Source organism: Carettochelys insculpta, chromosome 2, assembly GCF_033958435.1.
Source record: "Carettochelys insculpta isolate YL-2023 chromosome 2, ASM3395843v1, whole genome shotgun sequence".
In the NCBI taxonomy this organism is placed as follows: Eukaryota; Metazoa; Chordata; order Testudines; family Carettochelyidae; genus Carettochelys; species Carettochelys insculpta.
In genome coordinates this window covers 270125213-270142023 of record NC_134138.1, presented here as the reverse complement: position 1 = coordinate 270142023, position 16811 = coordinate 270125213, and the positions used below count along the sequence as shown (strand labels likewise).

The window sequence follows — 16811 nt, the reverse complement described above, 5'->3', positions numbered from 1 at the left end:
GCTGGGAGCTCCTTGGCCTGTGAGGGAAAGCCTCTGACACCCTGGTATTCAGGTGCAACAGCAAAGTTCTGCAAACTGCTATATAATATGGCAGCTGAACAAAGGACCAGGAAGCACATGAAGGGCAGGACTGGCTGGCCGTAGTCAATGCAGACATTCATTCAGCAGGAGGGTAGGCAGAGAATAAAATGCAATCGAGGTGTTTTTTTTTAACCTAGCATAATAGTTACCTGTGTTGTAAGCAAGCAGAGTTTGAGAGCCAGAGAATTACACCCTGTCATGCTGCTTTGGTTTATGAAAAGATAAAGTCAGTGAGTCACACTATCCCCTGCATTACTCCTCTTCAACCCCAATAAAGTGACTGAGGGGCACATTTGTCCCAAAGATTGTAAATACAGTAGTAAACTGGCTGGTGCACAAATAACAAGCATCTTAACGACTAACAGGTATATTCCGTCAGGCGTTTTCATGGGTGAGACTCTCTTCCTCAGTTTATTGGAGTAGATAATTAGAATCCAGGGATTATATAGTGCAGGCAGGGAGGGAGGGGGAGAAAGGGGTTACCTGTCACTACTAGGACCAGTAGACAAAGCAAATTAAGTTAAGTGGGATGTGTGCCATTCCTGCAAATACCAAAAGTCCGGAAATAGCCCCTGTAATGAATAAGATAATTGAGGTCTCTGTAAAGACCTAATTTAAATGTGTTCAATTTGCAAATAAATTCCAATTCAAATATCTCCCTCTGTAATCTTGGATAAAATCCTTTCGTAGAAGAAAGACTATTTTTAAATCCATTATTGAATGTCCCCAGAGGCTGAAGTGCTCCCCATAGGTTTCTATGTGTGCCAGTTCCTCATGTTGGATTTATTCTGCTGCCATCTACTGGAGAGACTGAGAACTTGTTGCTTGTGTGTCATAGATCTTGTACTGATAATACATGTTTTACTTGGACTCAAGTGGGAGAGGCCTGTGCTTATGGAGCAGGTAGGTCTACATCCTCTGCCCCTGTTGTCTGAAAGTTCTGAACAACAGTGGTGTTGGCAATAAAGTTCCCAGCTGTCAGGCATCCTTCAATCCCGAGGGATCATGGGTTTGTGCCCCAGTTGGACTGATTCGAGCAGCGTCTTCTGTGGCTGTGCAATCCAATCCAGGAGTGGCAGTCCCTTCCGTACTGTGAGCAACAGTAGGCAGATGTCACTGTGGTATCACGGGCACGGGCCTTCCTGAAGGCTCTCCTGTCTTTCATGCAGAGCAAGAGCTTTCTTCACTCCCTGTTACCAGGCATGCCTGTCTGAGGCGAGCGAATGCCAGGTGTTCACACTGATAGAGAGAGCACTGAGGTCACACTTGTACATGTCCTTGTAGTGCAGGTATTCCCTGAAATAAGTGCAGGGCTCAGGGCAGCGTTAGCCCCAGTACCCTGGCTAAATTGCATTCAAACTTCCCTCTGCCGTGTCCTCTCACTCTTGTGTCCCTGTTCATTCCCTGGCTTCAGCTGTTTGGTAGTGTTGTGAGTGGGTGATTAGCTGTGGGGCCATACCCCAGAAGTGGCTGCATGTCACCGAGGGAGCAAATGAATCATCTGCACACCCATCGGGAAGCCTCAGGAATGAAGGAAGTTTGACAGAATCTTGAGAATGCACGTGCAACATGTGACGTTATTTTTTCCGAAAGAGAACCACAGCTCCCCCGAAACAATGCTGTTTATGCTATTCCCACGCACCCCTTTGGACCTACAGTCAAAACTTTGGGACTGATCCTCAGTTGATGTTAACTGATATAACACCATCAGCTTTGATCACTCTATAGCACCTTTCACTCTTTGAAGATCAGGCTGTAAGAAGCCTAAAGGAGTGTAGGCAGAGCCAAGGGTCTGCTCCAAACTCTTCCTTGTTCATTTGTGGGTATCATCCCTGGCATATGTTGCACCTGTTGGATCCTTTGGCATGTGTAACATGGGCTCAGATCAGAGCATGGGGCAACATTTTATCCTCATTTGAAATGATGCCCAATGAGCAAGGCCATGGGGAATCAGAGCCACTGTCTTTTGCTAGACTCACTAAGGCTTGATCTACTCTAGCAAGTTAGGTCAATTGCAGATGTATTGTTCTAGATATGGCAATTGCATAGCTACAATCGACATGTCTGCAATCAACTTACCAGGCTGTCCACACAGGGGGAGGTTCAAAGGGAGAGTTTCTCCCATCAACCTCTCTTATGCCTCGTGATATGGAGGAGTACAGGGGTCAGCCACTGACCGCACATAAGTCGATTTTGTGCATCTCCACCTGGCACACAAAAGCAAATCAGGAAGGTTGAGCCTGATTGAGTCAATCTTCCTGGTAATGTAGAAGTACCCTAACTCCAGCGGAGGTCTGCAGAGAATTTTGTTCGTATGGGTGAGTCCATGTGGGGGGAACCTTGCTGCTTTGGAGTTTTACCAAAGTGAATCATTATTCTACTCTTCGTCTTTCAGTTCAACCAGCAGGATGACAGATGCTGACATGGGCCTCCCCACGATCGAGAGAAAGCCAGGGCTGCAGATATGGACCATAGAGGTATGGAAAGGGAGCCTTTGTGGGGGGTTGGGTGTGTTTTACAAGAACAAGGTGCTGTGAAAATTGCTTAGCTGAAGGATGGTCTTGTAGTTAAAAATGAAGAAAACATAGCACTCAGGAGATCCACATTCTATCTTAGCTTTAGCCCACTCTCTGTATAACAGCAGCTTGTGCAACCAGGCTGTGCCTGTTTCTCCATCTGTAAAGCAGGGATAATTCTGGGGCACAGGGAACAGAAATGTTGTGGGTTGGGACTAAACTTTTTACTTTCTTACAGTGACACCCAGAGACTCTATTGCACCAGGAGCTTCACATTCCCTCTGTAATAGACAGTCCCTGCAATAGATAGTCCCTGCCTTGTACAGCTTTCAATCCAAATAGACAGCACCAAGGGTGGGAGAAAGGAAGCATTTCTAGTTGAATGTTACAACTGAGAAATAGAGGACTTAAGTGACTTGCCTAAGGACCCAGAGTGAGTCAGCGTCAGAGTCAGGATCTGAGCCCAGCTCTTCTGCGACCCAGCCCCTTGCTTTAGCCACAAGGCTATCTTCCCTGTTCAGAGCAAATAGTATTACTCACAATAGCAGTGGCATGACTGTAGAAATGCCTGTACCCCGTCTAGTGTAATGCCAGTGGCCAATTGCCAGCCGGGACTGTAAGACAAGTAGTAATTTTTCTAATGCAGACCCTTGCTTAGTGTCTACTTGCCCTTTTCTTCATTGCCTCCTTGTGCGTTGCTCTTTGGGGGATGCCTCAGCATTCAATTCTGAACATGGCTAGTGTATGGCACAAAGAGCATGTGCAGAAGTTCCCCAGCTGGTCTTCCACCACCAAGCGGCCCCCTCCGGGAGTTCAGCCCAAGGCTCTGAGATCAGAGCCCCCGGAGCTGAGCAGAGACTTAGTCGTGTGATTCTCACCAGCAGGGACGGCCCCGTGAAAGCTGCCTGGTGAAGATGTTGCCACTGGGAATGATCGCCAAGTCTTTGCATTTCCCTGTTTGTTTGTGTGGCGTTGTCCCACTTTCCGGGGGAGCTGTCATTCAAAGCCACTCTGCTCCCCAGGGACATGCCTGCTATGAGGGGAAACCAGCTGGGCCACCAGAAAAACGAGTGGCCCGATTTCCACAGAACCCCCGTGTCATGCACGCTCAGGCTGTAGCTCAGCAAAGCCATGAAGTGGGGGGGGGGGGAGCAGCAAGCCAGATTGTGTAAACATAGTTTGTTAACCCTTTGTGTGCTAAAGTAAGGGGCAGCAGTGTGGTGGTCACCTGCTTGCCCGAAGTTTTCTATCAGTGCCCATTTCCATTGTCTCTGGGCACTGGCTGCCTAGCAAATTAAGCAGCATGGGGAGGGGTTCTCAAGTTGTTGTGCCCACCGGGGCTGCTTGTTAACCCCTGCCAAACCTGAACGTGGGCCAGGGCTGTCCCCTGGCTCCAACATTCCCATGCAAGAGGGATGGACCCTCTTGTCTTGACCTCTAGATCACCTTGTCTCAGGTGTAACTAACCCTTTGAGGTATGTGCATGCAATGCGTTCCCTGTCACCTCCTCCCCCATTCCCATGCTACAGACTCTAAGCCTTGGAGATCTAGACCAGAGAAATTAGAGCTGGAAATGCCTGTTAAGTCATCCAGTCCAACCCCCACATTCCATCCCCACCAAAAGTAAGATTATGCCCACAGGACGGCGACTAGTTAGTCGTTCATTTGGCTTTGAGATGCCCGAGCAATAGGGTCTCCACTTCAGCATGTCCACATGGAATACTTAGCGGATCCCATTGTCAGACCCTTTCTCCTGGTATTCACCCCAATCCTGAGTTTCTGTTTGAACTTTATTCCATTACTTCTCATCAGACATTGTTCTGTTTCTCTGCATATGTCATTTGCACCCTTTGGCTATGCACTGCTCATTGTTTTGAACCCTGTAGGGTCATAAGAACGGTCATACAGGGTCAGACCAAAGATCCATCCAGCCCAGTAACCTGTCTGCCGACAGTGGCCAGTGCCAGGTGCCACAGAGGGGGTGGACTGAAGACAATGATCAAGCAACTTGTCTCCTGCCATCCATCTCCAGCCTCTGACAATCAGAGGCCAGGGACACCATTCCTACCCTTGGCTAATAGGCTTTTATGGACTTAACCTCCATGAATTTATCTAGCTCTTTCTTAAATACTGTTATAGTCCTAGCCTTCACAGTCTCCTCTGGCAAGGAGTTCCACAGGTTAACTATGCGCTGAGTGAAGAACTTTCTTTTATTAGTTTTAAACCTGCTACCCATTAATTTCAATTGGTGTCTTGTAGTTCTTGTATTATGGGCACAAGTAAATACCTTCTCTTTATTCACCCTCTCCACACCTGTCATAGTTTTATATACCTTTGGTATGTCCTCCCTCAGTCTCCTCTTTTCTAAACTGAAAAGTCCCAATCTTTTTAGCCTCTCCTCATACGGGACCTGTTCCAAGCCCCTAATCATTTGAGTTGCCCTTTTCGGAATCTTTTCCAGTGCCAGGATATCTTTTTTTCAAGTGAGGAGACCGCATCTGTACACAGTATTCAAGATGTGGGCATACCATAGATTTATATAGGGGCAGTAAGATACTCCTTGTCTTATTTTCTATCCCTTTTTTAATAATACCTAACATCCTATTTGCCTTTTTGACTACCTCTGCACACTGCGTGGATGTTTTCAAGGATCTATCCGTGATAACTCCAAGATCTTTCCTGATTTGTTATAGCTAAATTACCCCCCATCACATTGTAAGTATAGTTGGGGTTATTTTTCCCCAATGTGCATTACCTTCCACTTATCCACATTAAAGTTCATTTGCCATTTTGTTGTCCAATCACTCAGTCTGATGAGATCTTTTTTGAAGTTCTTCACAGTCTGCCTTTGTCTTGACTATCTTCAACAGTTTAGTGTCATCTGCAAACTTTGCCACCTCACTGCTCACCCCCGTCTCCAGATCATTTATGAATAAATTGAACAGGATTGATCCTAGGACTGACCCTTGGGGGACACCACTAATTACCCCTCTCCAGTTGGAAAATTTACCATTTATGCCTACCCTGTGTTTCCTGTCGTTTAACCAGTTCTCAGTCCATGAAAGGACCTTCCCTCTTATCCCATGATAACTTAATTTACCTAAGAGTCTTTGATGAGGTACCTGGTCAAAGGCTTTCTGGAAATCTAAGTATCCTATATCCACTGGATCTCCCCGTCTGCATGTTTGTCAACCCCTTCAAAGAACTCTAACAGATTAGTAAGACATGATTTCCCTCTGCAGAAACCATGCTGACTTTTGCCCATCAAAGTATGTTGTTCTACGTGCCTGACAATTTTATTCTTTACTATTGTTTCCACTAATTTCCCCGGAACTGAAGTTACACTTACCGGTCTGTAATTGCCAGGATCACCTCTAGAACCCTTTTTAAATATTGGTGTCACATTAGCTACCTTCCAGTCATTAGGTACGGAAGCTGATCCAAAGGACAGGTTACAAACTAGTGTTAATAGTTCTGTAATTTCCCATTTGAGTTCTTTCGGAACTCTTGGATGAATGCCATCCGGTCCCAGTGATTTGTTAACATTAAGTTTGTCTATTTATTCCAAAACCTCCTCTAATTACACTTCAATCCGGGACAGTTCCTCAGTTTCATTTCCCACAAAAAACAGGTTCCGAGATCTTAAGACCGGAAGCAACCAGTATGTTACATCAGCTCCACAGTCTACAGGCCATAGTTTATCCCTGCGACCCCCGCGCTGAGCCTGGTAACTTGTCCGCTCTTCCAGAAGGGCAGCCAGTCTTGATGTGAAGACTCCAAGAGATGGAGAGCCCAGGGCTTTCCTGTTTCCTGTCGCCTGTTCTAAGGGTGAATCGCAGTTTAAAATTGGGTGCCTCCTCTCTAACCTGAATTTGAGGCCCTTCCCTGTTGTCTAGCATAGTGTTGATAAAAAGCCTGATATGGAACAAACCAAACCAGAAGATTTGCTTGGGGAATTATAGTGATAGGCCCTTTAGCACATCATGTGCAGTCTCTCCAGGTATGCGATCAATGTTGGTCTACACCCATGGCACACAGAAAAATCAAGCCAGCCAAGGACTGTGCTCTATAAAGTGTGAGTGAGTCACAAACCACACATTATTGAGCTGAATTTCATCCCAGGGAGTTTGCCTGGTTTCATATTCTTGTTTGGCAGGAACTGGAAAAACTTAATGCAAATTTGAATGGTGCCCAGAAATCCACACCCACTGTCTTCCAGTCTGCTGAGGGCAGAGGGGGCCCTCGGTGGGAGATGAAAGGGGGCAGGAGATTTAAATGGGCCTAGGGCTCCCAGCCACCGTTACCATGGCAGCAGAGGTGTCGGGCACCTGGTGCCCTTTAAATTTTCACCAGAGCCCTGCATGGCGCTGTCCAGATGGAGCTGAGGGCTGCATGGCGGAGACATGGTGCAGTCTGGGCAGTATAGAGAGCTAGATGCCCCTAGTCCCACCCCTTCCCACCTGAGGCCCCGCCCCTTCCAGGGGGCCGAGAGCCAAGCCACACCCCTGTCGCCAGCCCTGCCCTCAGCTCACGGCCTACTGACCTTCCATTGCCTGCCTTTATGGCACCTTCTGTCTCTTCAGTGCTCACAGGAGAGGTGCCAGAGATGGGGACAAGCTGAGAAGTCGCTGCCCCAAGAAGTCCAATGTCTCAGTCAAGTCTCATTGATGCCACAGGGGCTAGAAGTGGGGTTTGAACTCGAGCCCTTCAGCAGTAGCAGCCAGGGGCTCTCTCACTTGATTTGACAGCCTCAGGGCCTGTTGAATCACGTGGGATTTGGCCCAGGCTTGAGGCAGTAGAAGATCTTTACCTCTGCTGATAAACGTAAGTAAGATTTATTAAAAAAGGGATAGATAATAAGACAAAAGATATCATAGTTCCCCTATATAAAACTATGGTACGCCCACATCTTGAGTACTGCGTGCAGATGTGGTCTCCTCACCTCAAAAAAGATATATTGGCATTAGAAAAGGTTCAGAAAAGGGCGACTAAGATGATTAGGGGTTTGGAACGGGTCCCATATGGGGAGAGGCTAGAGAGACTGGGACTTTTCAGTCTGGAAAAGAGGAGACTGAGGGGCGATATGATAGAAGTATATAAAATCATGAATGGTGTGGAGAAAGTGAATATAGAAAAATTATTTACCTTTTCCCATAATACAAGAACTAGGGGACACCAAATGAAATTGATGGGTAGTAGGTTCAAAACTAATAAAAGGAAATTTTTCTTCACACAGCACACAGTCAACCTGTGGAACTCCTTGCCAGAGGAGGCTGTGAAGGCCGGGACTCTATTAGGGTTTAAAAAAGAGCTTGATAAATTTTTGCAGGTTAGGTCCATAAATGGCTATTAGCCAGAGGTAAAGTATGGTGCCCTAGCCTTCAGTACAGGGGCAGGAGATGGATGGCAGGAGATAAATCACTTGATCATTGTCTTCTGTTCTCCTTCTCTGGGGCACCTGGCATTGGCCACTGTCGGCGGATGGGATACTGGGCTGGATGGACCTTTGGTCTGACCCAGTATGGCCATTCTTATGTTCTTATGTAAGATGAGCTGCACACGGAGCACCAATTTCTGTATTATTTATTCATTTCCCCAACTCCTCCCTGTGCTAGACACCATACAAGCAGATCCTGAAGCCATCCTTTCCCTAAAGAATGTAGAATTTAAGTGGACAGAAGATGGGGCAGGTAGGAAAAGGAGCCAGGAATTGGCATGCGCAACAGCAACATCGGGTAAAGTCGGGAATACAACCTCAGCATCCCAAGTACTAAGACCTCTTCCTATTGGACCACGCTGCCCTCGAAGGCAAGCAACGTAGTTCCACAGAGGCTCAAAACAGAGAGATGTATATGTGATTTTTTTGAAAGGGCTGTTCAATCATAATGGGTGAATTCAGTCTGTACTTCTGGGCTTCACCTACATTATATTTGCAATTTAGCATTATTACACATGAAAAGAAATTCAGGGATGCATTTTCCTAACTGGAGGCCTCACCCAATGCCCGGTCTCATCCCATAGACTGCAGCAATTTCTTGGACACTGCAGCAGTTGCTCTTGAGCAGTATGGTGATGTGTGCTATGGAAGAGGCCTCTTGCCCTCCAGCTCAGAGTTGAAGTCCTTTGGTTTACTCTGATCGGTACATTACAGACATGCTGTGAATAGCCTCCTGTCCAGTACTTGTTGCTACACTATTCAGACTTATGCAAAATCTTAGCACTTAATATTTTTCAAAGGTGTCTTGTTCTGACGTGGTTTCCCCACCTTGTGCCCCGGCCTATGAGCATCCAAGAGTTGTGTTTGACCTGGTTGGATGCCCATGTGGATGGCTGAAGTGAGAATGTGTGAGAACCTTGTATTTTCTCACAGTTAAGCTGTAACTTAGCCAATGCATTCCTTTCTGTGCAGGTGACCTCAATGGCACAGCCCATGAACATGAAAGACCATGGCTCTTGGTGCTTAGCGGGAAATCCCGGCTCCACTGATGTCAATGGCAAAACTGTTGCTGCCTCCCTCTTTTTAGCCAGGCTCAGGGCAATATCCAGAGGCAATATCCCATATGTTACCCTGGCAAACTCACCGCTGCATCTTGTCCAGGTGTGGTTTTTTTGACAGTTTCTTTCTCCAATTTCTTGCAGAAAATGAAAATGGTTCCCGTTCCTGAAAAGGCTTATGGGAGCTTTTTCGAAGGAGATTGTTACATCATATTATATGTAAGTAAGCCCAGCAAACATTTGGAAATTCTTTGAGCTATTTCATTGGCCTTCCTTGGACTGGATCCCAAGTCACTCCTTTGCCTGGTTCCAGCAGCACCATGGTGAAACATAATTTATTCCCCCTCCCTTCAACGGCCTGAAGTAACTTTGTTGAATATTCAATATGAAAGAGGCCAGAGAAGTAGCAAAGTGGTGAAATGCATGAAAAGGACAATTGACTTTGTTATGGCCTCTTGACATAACCCTCCTACTTTGTGCTCCTGCAGTGCATCCCCTCAGGGCTCACTAAGGTGAAGGTCTAGCGTTCGAAAATTGACTGCTGGGTTTGGGGCATGCCAAAGTTGCTCAGGTTCAGCTACATTAAAATGACCTAATTTTCAAGGCTTGGCGGATCAGCCCCTTTTTTAGAATCAGGCCCCACCAGTGTGTACCAAGCTGGGCTCCTAGAAAGTCAGGCAGCCAAATTCATTGGTGGTTTTTGCAAATGTTGGCCTTAGTGGCTTGCCCAGAGCCACACACAGAGCTCTACACAGCAGAGATGAGAACAGCAGTCAGCTCTCCTGCTTCCTGTCCTGCGCTGTGACCACAGTGTTGCATAGTGGCAAGGCAACTGGAAGAGGAATCAGCCGACCTCATGAGTTCACATGGACCTTGGGCCAGGCTGTCCCAAAGGCTGAGGCATGCCTGAGAAGCCACCCAACCCCTCGCAACTTGCAGCAGCAGAAGTGCTGAGGGTGATAGCCCAGGGCAAGGTGCCGTATCAGGGTCGCTTTAATGCCTCTCCAACTCTTCTTCTCTTGCATACATCATTCCAGGTTCAAAGCACAAGGGCAGGAACTAAGGGTGTGGGGGAGGAGGTGTGTATTGCAACCCCAGGGTTTAAAGGGGCTTCCATCTGGCAACTTGGCTCACTGGCTCTCAGCACCCCCACCATACAAATGGTTCCGGCGCCCTGGCTCAGAGGCCTCCGGAGTTCACTTTTGCTTTTGACATGTGTTCTGAGCAGGGTTCCAGAGTGACCACTGCAGAAGGGTAAAAGCATCTTCGATGGGCTTAGCTCACTTCTAAATCCTGGGCAGGCAAGGGTGTAAATTCTCCCATTTCTCCGTAGCCCCTGTCTTCCACCCTGGTGAATTGCAAATAGATCTGCTTAGTCAATGGACCCACCCCATCTCTGCTAAGTCCAGCCCACAATGCACGAGAGCTTAGGCAGAGCTGTGTTTCCCCCCCAGCCTGCCCTGCCTTCCTTATAGAGGGAAAGCAGATTATTCTGCTGGTTTTATACAGGGCTGGACTCAGAGGTGGATTTGTAACACTGACAGGCAGAACCAAACCTGGAACCTCTGGAGCTTATTGCAGGAGTCTCCACAGCTAGAGTGAAAAGCCAGCTGGCTCCCAGCTAAGGCTGTAGAGGAGATTCCTCCTTTCTCTCTGTAAGCGGTCCAAGTGCCAGTACCTGGGCAGTGAACCATGCCCAGGAGGTGCGTGGGCTGCAGAGTCGTGTGGGTCTCTTCCTCCCACCAATCAGGCTGATGCAGCTGCACATGGACACACCAGGGTTTATTTGGTGGAGGAGTGTTCGTCACTCCAGAATGAGAAGAATCAGCTTGTTCACACTGGGGTGTGTTTGGCTGTCCAGGCCAGGCATTGCCTGAATACAACCTCCCTGTGGCTCAGTGACTCATAGGGTGGCACCCATGGGATCCTCTCACAAAAGGGAAGGCTGTCTGTGCCCTTCAGCTAGTCATATTGAGCAGATGCCTTATGAAAGTCAACAGCAGGGTTGTCTGAGTCATGAGCACAGCTGTGTGCGCTCTGAGATGAAAGCACGCAGCTGCCGTCGGCCTTCCCTGGAAATGCTGTGTGAGGAATGATGACAGAACTGAGGTTTTCTGCTCTGCAGAGGAAAGGTGGGCTTGTGTTGAAGAGTTTTGCTACACGGCAAGGAGACACATGGCTGGCCAGTGCCAGGTGACTTCCATTAAGGGGCTGTGTAGTTGCAGTATAGACATTTAGAATCAGGCCGCAGCCTGAACTCTGGGATCGTCCTACCTCCCAGCTCAAATATTTACACTGCAATTAAACAGTCCCTTAGGGCAGGTCTACACTAGGCAGGTAAGTTGATTATAAATACACAATTCTAGCTATGGCAGTTGAGTAGCTAGACTCAACTTATCTGCAATCGACTTACCTGGCCTTCCTTGCAGAGGGAGGTCGATGGGAGACATTCTCCCATCGATTTCCCTTACTCCTCCTGATATTGAGGAGTACAGAGGTCGACTTTCGACCCCAGATAGTTTGATTTCATGTGTCTCTACCAGGCACATGGAATTGAACTCCAGAAGATCGACCCCGACAGGGTCAATCTTCTGCATAAGCTAGATGTACCATTTGTCTGAGCCCCGCGAGCCAGAGTCAGCTGACAAAGACCAGCCGCAGGTTTTTATCTGCAGTATATATATACACTAAGGCAGACGACCAAGACTCAGAATTCGAGCTGGGCAGGAAAATGTTTTTCTCCCACAGAAATTTTCCTCAGAAGGGGAGCCATGTTAGTCTGTGGCTTCACTAATAACGAGCAGTCATGTGGCACCTTAGAGACTAACAAATGTAATAGGACGTGGACTTTCATGAGTAAGACCACTTCACCAGATGAACAGGGAAGAGCAATATAGGATCCAGGGTTTCTATAGGAGAGAGGGTGTGGCGGGGGAGTTACCTGTCACTAGTAGGACCAGTTGATGAAGCAAATTAAGTAGAATGCAAATCTCATGAAAATATGAAAAGGGAGGGAATTGCCCTTGTACCACATAAGATAGCAGAGAGCTCTGTTCAGGCCCAGTTTAAATGTGTCAAATTTGCAAATGAATTCTGAAGTGGAATTAATTTGTAAATTTGACACATTTAAATTAGGCCTTAAAAAGAGATTTCAACTATTTTATGCATCACAAAAACAATATCCCCACCTTTGATACGCGCAGGAATGGGACCCATCCTATTTAATTTGCTTCATCAACCAGCCCTACTAGCAACAGGTACCTTTTGTTTCCTTTTTCCCCAACCTCCCTCCCTGCTATATAAACCCTGGATTCTTTTTTTCCACTCCATTTTTTAATCTGAAGAAATGTGTCTTACTCACAAAACCCAGGGCCTAATAAATTTGTTAGTCTCTAAGGTGCTAGGGGACTGCTAATTGTTTGATACATATTCCTGTTTTTCATGAGGACAAAGCTCTGTGATCCTGGGCAAGTCACATAGCATCACTGAACCTCAAAGTGTAATCTGGGTATTACTTCCCTCTGCCTCCGGCACATAGGTCACACAATGGGCATGGCTGGCCTCTGGTATAGCCATAAAGCTCACAGCCGCTTGTAGGATTGTACAGTAAAGGGAGGAATTTCACAGCCAAGTAAGCAGCTATAGCTAAAGACATCAAATTCTTCTCTTTTGGACTCCTACACCAGTGCTCACCAGTGTTAGCTGAGCACTTTCCACCGACTGAAACAGACAAACAGAACTTAACTTTAATCCAATTTATCTCCATTAGTTTTCCTCCACAGAGGATGATCGAGTTTATCATTACAGGTGATTAAAAATGTCCGGCACCATTCACAAAACACTTGCTTTCAGCAGCTTGCCTTTTCCTTTAGGCTAGTTGGCTCCATTGCACAATAGGAATCATAATGGGAGGTGTATGGGCTTCAAACGCGTACAGATTTGCTCTTGGCTGGAGCGAGACCTGTGTTTGAGAGTCAGTTGGGTTTTGCACACCGCTGGTGGTCACTCTGTATTTATTGTGTGGGTATAATACATGTGTGTATATCTATATTGTGTGCAAAAAATGCATTGAATGTTATTTAGGCTGCAAAATCACTCACGCAGAACATTAGGAAATGTCACATTTACAGAGGCCCATGCAACTCTGTCTGCCACCTTGCACATGAGTCAGGGATCCTGGGGTGCATGGTGGGACTAGTATCGTGTGATCATGTAAGTGATGAATGTATCATCATAATGCATGTTTGAAAGAGTGTTTTTGGCCAAGGCTCTGAAAGTACGTAGGACCAGTCATTAAATAACTCACAGAACACTCCCCAAACACAACAGTAAGACCAGCTTGCAAGTTGCCACACTCAGGCCCTGATCTAGGATAGGCAGGGAAAAGAGAGGTCTAGGGGTTAGTGTTACGGTATGTCTATACTTCCCGGAAGATCAGCCTGGTCAGGGTTGATTTTCCAGGGTTCAATTCTGCACTCCTAGTGGGAACATGTGAAATTGAATGATTGGGACTCAACAGTTGACCCATGTACTCCTCATTACCACAAGAAGTAAGAGAGGTCAACAAAGAGTTTTTGTCAGGATGGCCGGATAAGTTGATTGTAGATACATCGATTCCAGCTATGCAATTGTCGTAACTTGAATTGCATATCTAGGATTGACTTTCAGGTCTAGCGTAGACCTGGCCTGAGTCGGGGGCACAGCAAACCTGGGACCGAGGCCTTGCTCTGCCACAGGCTTCCTGTGTGAGTGTGGGCAAGTTACTTAGCTTTTGCCTCCATGAGCAGGAAATAACAGCACCTCCGTAAATAGCAGGAGTGTTGAAAACAAATAAGATTGAGGTGCTCAATCACTACAGTAATGAGACAGTATAGATACTGAAGACATGACAGGTAAACAAATGCTAAGCATTTAGGAATGTACCAAAGTCCCATTAAGTGTTTTCTTGAATCAGGGCCTCCCAAAGGCCTTAGCAGCTCAAATCCTGGTCCTGTTGAGATATTAGCAAAATTCCCAGGAGCTCCTGCATTGCAGGGCTGGGCCCTGCAAGGACATCTTGACCCCAGGCAGGTTTTCACATGCAGGATATTAATGGTAAATCCTGTTTTCTTTGCTCAGGGGAATGCCCACTGGCTGCATGGGTGTTTTGCCTGCATAAGGGCTCCGTGATTTGTCTCTCTAGTTTATACCAATTCTACTGTCACACGTATCATTCACGAGATGCCAGTCGCACTTCCTCTTTTCTGGATTGCAGGGCTAAGCACATAGACACAGTTCCACCGTCTGAATCCTCCCACTGCAACGCATCTCCGGCTGACCTCCTCTCTGTATCGCTTTTGTCTTTTCAAGAACAAGAAGACCTCAAGCGGCTTCACGACTGACCTGCACTACTGGATCGGGAAGGACTCCTCTCAGGATGAACAGGGTGCGGCGGCCTTCTACGTCACCCAGATGGATGACATGCTGGGGGGAAGCCCAGTGCAGCATCGAGAAGTGCAAGGACACGAGTCCGAGGCCTTCAAAAGCTACTTCAGGAATGGCATTATGTGAGTCATGCAAAAGCTGTTGGAAATAAGTGGAAGTGGTCAGGCTGGTCCAAGACTCAGACAAGGTTGTAGAGCTGGTCAAAAATATTATTTAAAAACAATCATTTTTCCTTTTTTTTTTCAATTTTCAAAAGATTTCATCACAGTTTTGAAATCTGAAAATTTTTGACCATCATCATCATTGGTCAAAATCAGAGGAAATTGTCATAAACTCCTTCCTAAAATTTTTCTACCTTTTTTTTCATTTTAAAATGGGAAATATTTCAACTGCAAAAATAAATCCTTTCGGTGTTTACTTTATGTTCAGGCTAAAAATTGAATGTCCCAAAACCTCCTTTTCATTAAACCTCAGCAGGCCTGAGTCTCATATTGGGTAAATAGGCCACATCATTAGGATTTTCATGAAACAAACTCAGCACCAGGGACATGATTCTAATCTCACGTTAACAGAAATCAGGAATAACTCTACTGGAGTCAATCTCTAATTTAGGCTCTTAGGTGACCCTCGTTACCACAGTCTCTAATTTAGGCTTTACAATCCCTAATGTAGGCAGACCATTGGACCAGCCTTTCACTCCGGGATTGCCTCATACCTTGTGTATTATCCATACCCCTGCACACTTCTTACTAACCATAATTAAGTTGGTTGACCAAACTGAAGTATGTTACTGGTGTGTTACCAAATGAGCTAGAAATGTTATAAAATTCCAGACCTACATAATTTCTTTCCAACATGGGGATGCACATTGCTGAAGGCCTTAGCAGAAGGCCTGACATACGCAAGTGAGGAGCTATATTGTGCATGGTGACCGTGATAGGGTGCCATCCATCCCATTCCTTGTAGATGCACCTCACAAGACAGGAAAGAAACCCAGGAATTGTTTCCGGGTTCGGTGTCATCTTGGGATGTGTCTGTACCTTCATCATTAAGTTGCATTGGAAGGAATTAATTACCTAATTTCTTGCGACAAAGGTGTGGGGTACGGTACCCCAGTGTTGTGAGGCACCTCACTGCCATAAAATCTGAGACTTCTGTGAGGGCTCCATGGAATGGGCTGAGCACTTCAGAGGGAGGCTCAGAGGTTGCTGTGTGCCTATCACTGACCTGTACCAAGAGAGGCTTGCAGAGGTGGGGGAATGTGCCTGTGTTGCCAGAAACCAGTGAGGCACCTCACTGCCATCCTTAGCAAGAAGCAGGGAACATGGGTCAATGTTCATGTCACATTTCCCCACCTGGGGATCTGACAATCCAAGCAGCAGACCCAATTCAGTGATGAATCTTGGTCACGTGCCAAATGTGGCACATTGCACATGTGCTGAGAAGAAGCATCGAGATGCAGTCAATAACAACATAAGAGTGACTACACTGAGTCAAAGCAATGGTCCGCCTCATCTGATATCTGTCTTCTGACAGTGGCCAATGCCCCTCCTTCAGCAGGAATGAACAGAACAGGTAATAATCAAGTGAAACATCTTCTGTTGTCCAGTTCTAGCATCTGGCAGTTGCTTTGTATCAGCAACCTACGTCTGCCTGTTTCTGGCAACACGGGCACATTCCCCCACCTCTGCAAGCCTCTCTTGGTACAGGTCAGTGATAGGCACACAGCAACCTCTGAGCCTCCCTCTGCAATGCTCAGCCCATTCCACGGAGCACTCACAGAAGTCTCAGATTGGATACTCCCAAAGAAATAGTACACCCAGCTCACGAGATTCAATTCCATATCCCCTGTTTACTTAACAGACCGATATATAGATACAGACGTGTGTGTGTGTGTGTATGTATGTATGTGTATATATATATATATATATATATATATATATATATATATACATACACACACACACACACACAAGTAGATTCATGTGAGAGAAGCAAAGAATATTGGAAACTAGTGGTTGCCCAGGAAAAATCGTAACACACTTTCTGCAGCCTCAGTTAAATTCACAAGACATTCCCTGTCTCCTGCAGGGGAGCTCCTTGCTCCTCTTCCAAGCATTTTCAGCTAATTTGGCTGAGGGGCTTTTTCATAAGAGGAAGTTGGCAGATGGCTTGTCCTCATAGACTAAAGGAAGCTCCCAGCCCGTAAACCCAGGGTTGTGGGCTCAATCCTTGAGGAGGCCTTTCAAGGTTAATATATGGAGATACACATCTCCTAGAACTGGAAGGGACCTC

General features: G+C 46.5%; 1 protein-coding gene across 1 annotated transcript in view; it reads left to right on the top strand.

The window, feature by feature from the left end:
* VILL (villin like) overlaps positions 1 to 16811 on the top strand; it is a 66311-nt gene that overhangs the window by 14910 nt on the left and 34590 nt on the right. Inside the window, exons 2-4 of the mRNA XM_074985166.1 lie at positions 2477 to 2558; positions 9237 to 9311; positions 14442 to 14638. Coding sequence (XP_074841267.1) covers positions 2490 to 2558; positions 9237 to 9311; positions 14442 to 14638 — 341 coding nt within the window. The 5' untranslated portion in view covers positions 2477 to 2489. The remainder of the gene's footprint in view (positions 1 to 2476; positions 2559 to 9236; positions 9312 to 14441; positions 14639 to 16811) is intronic.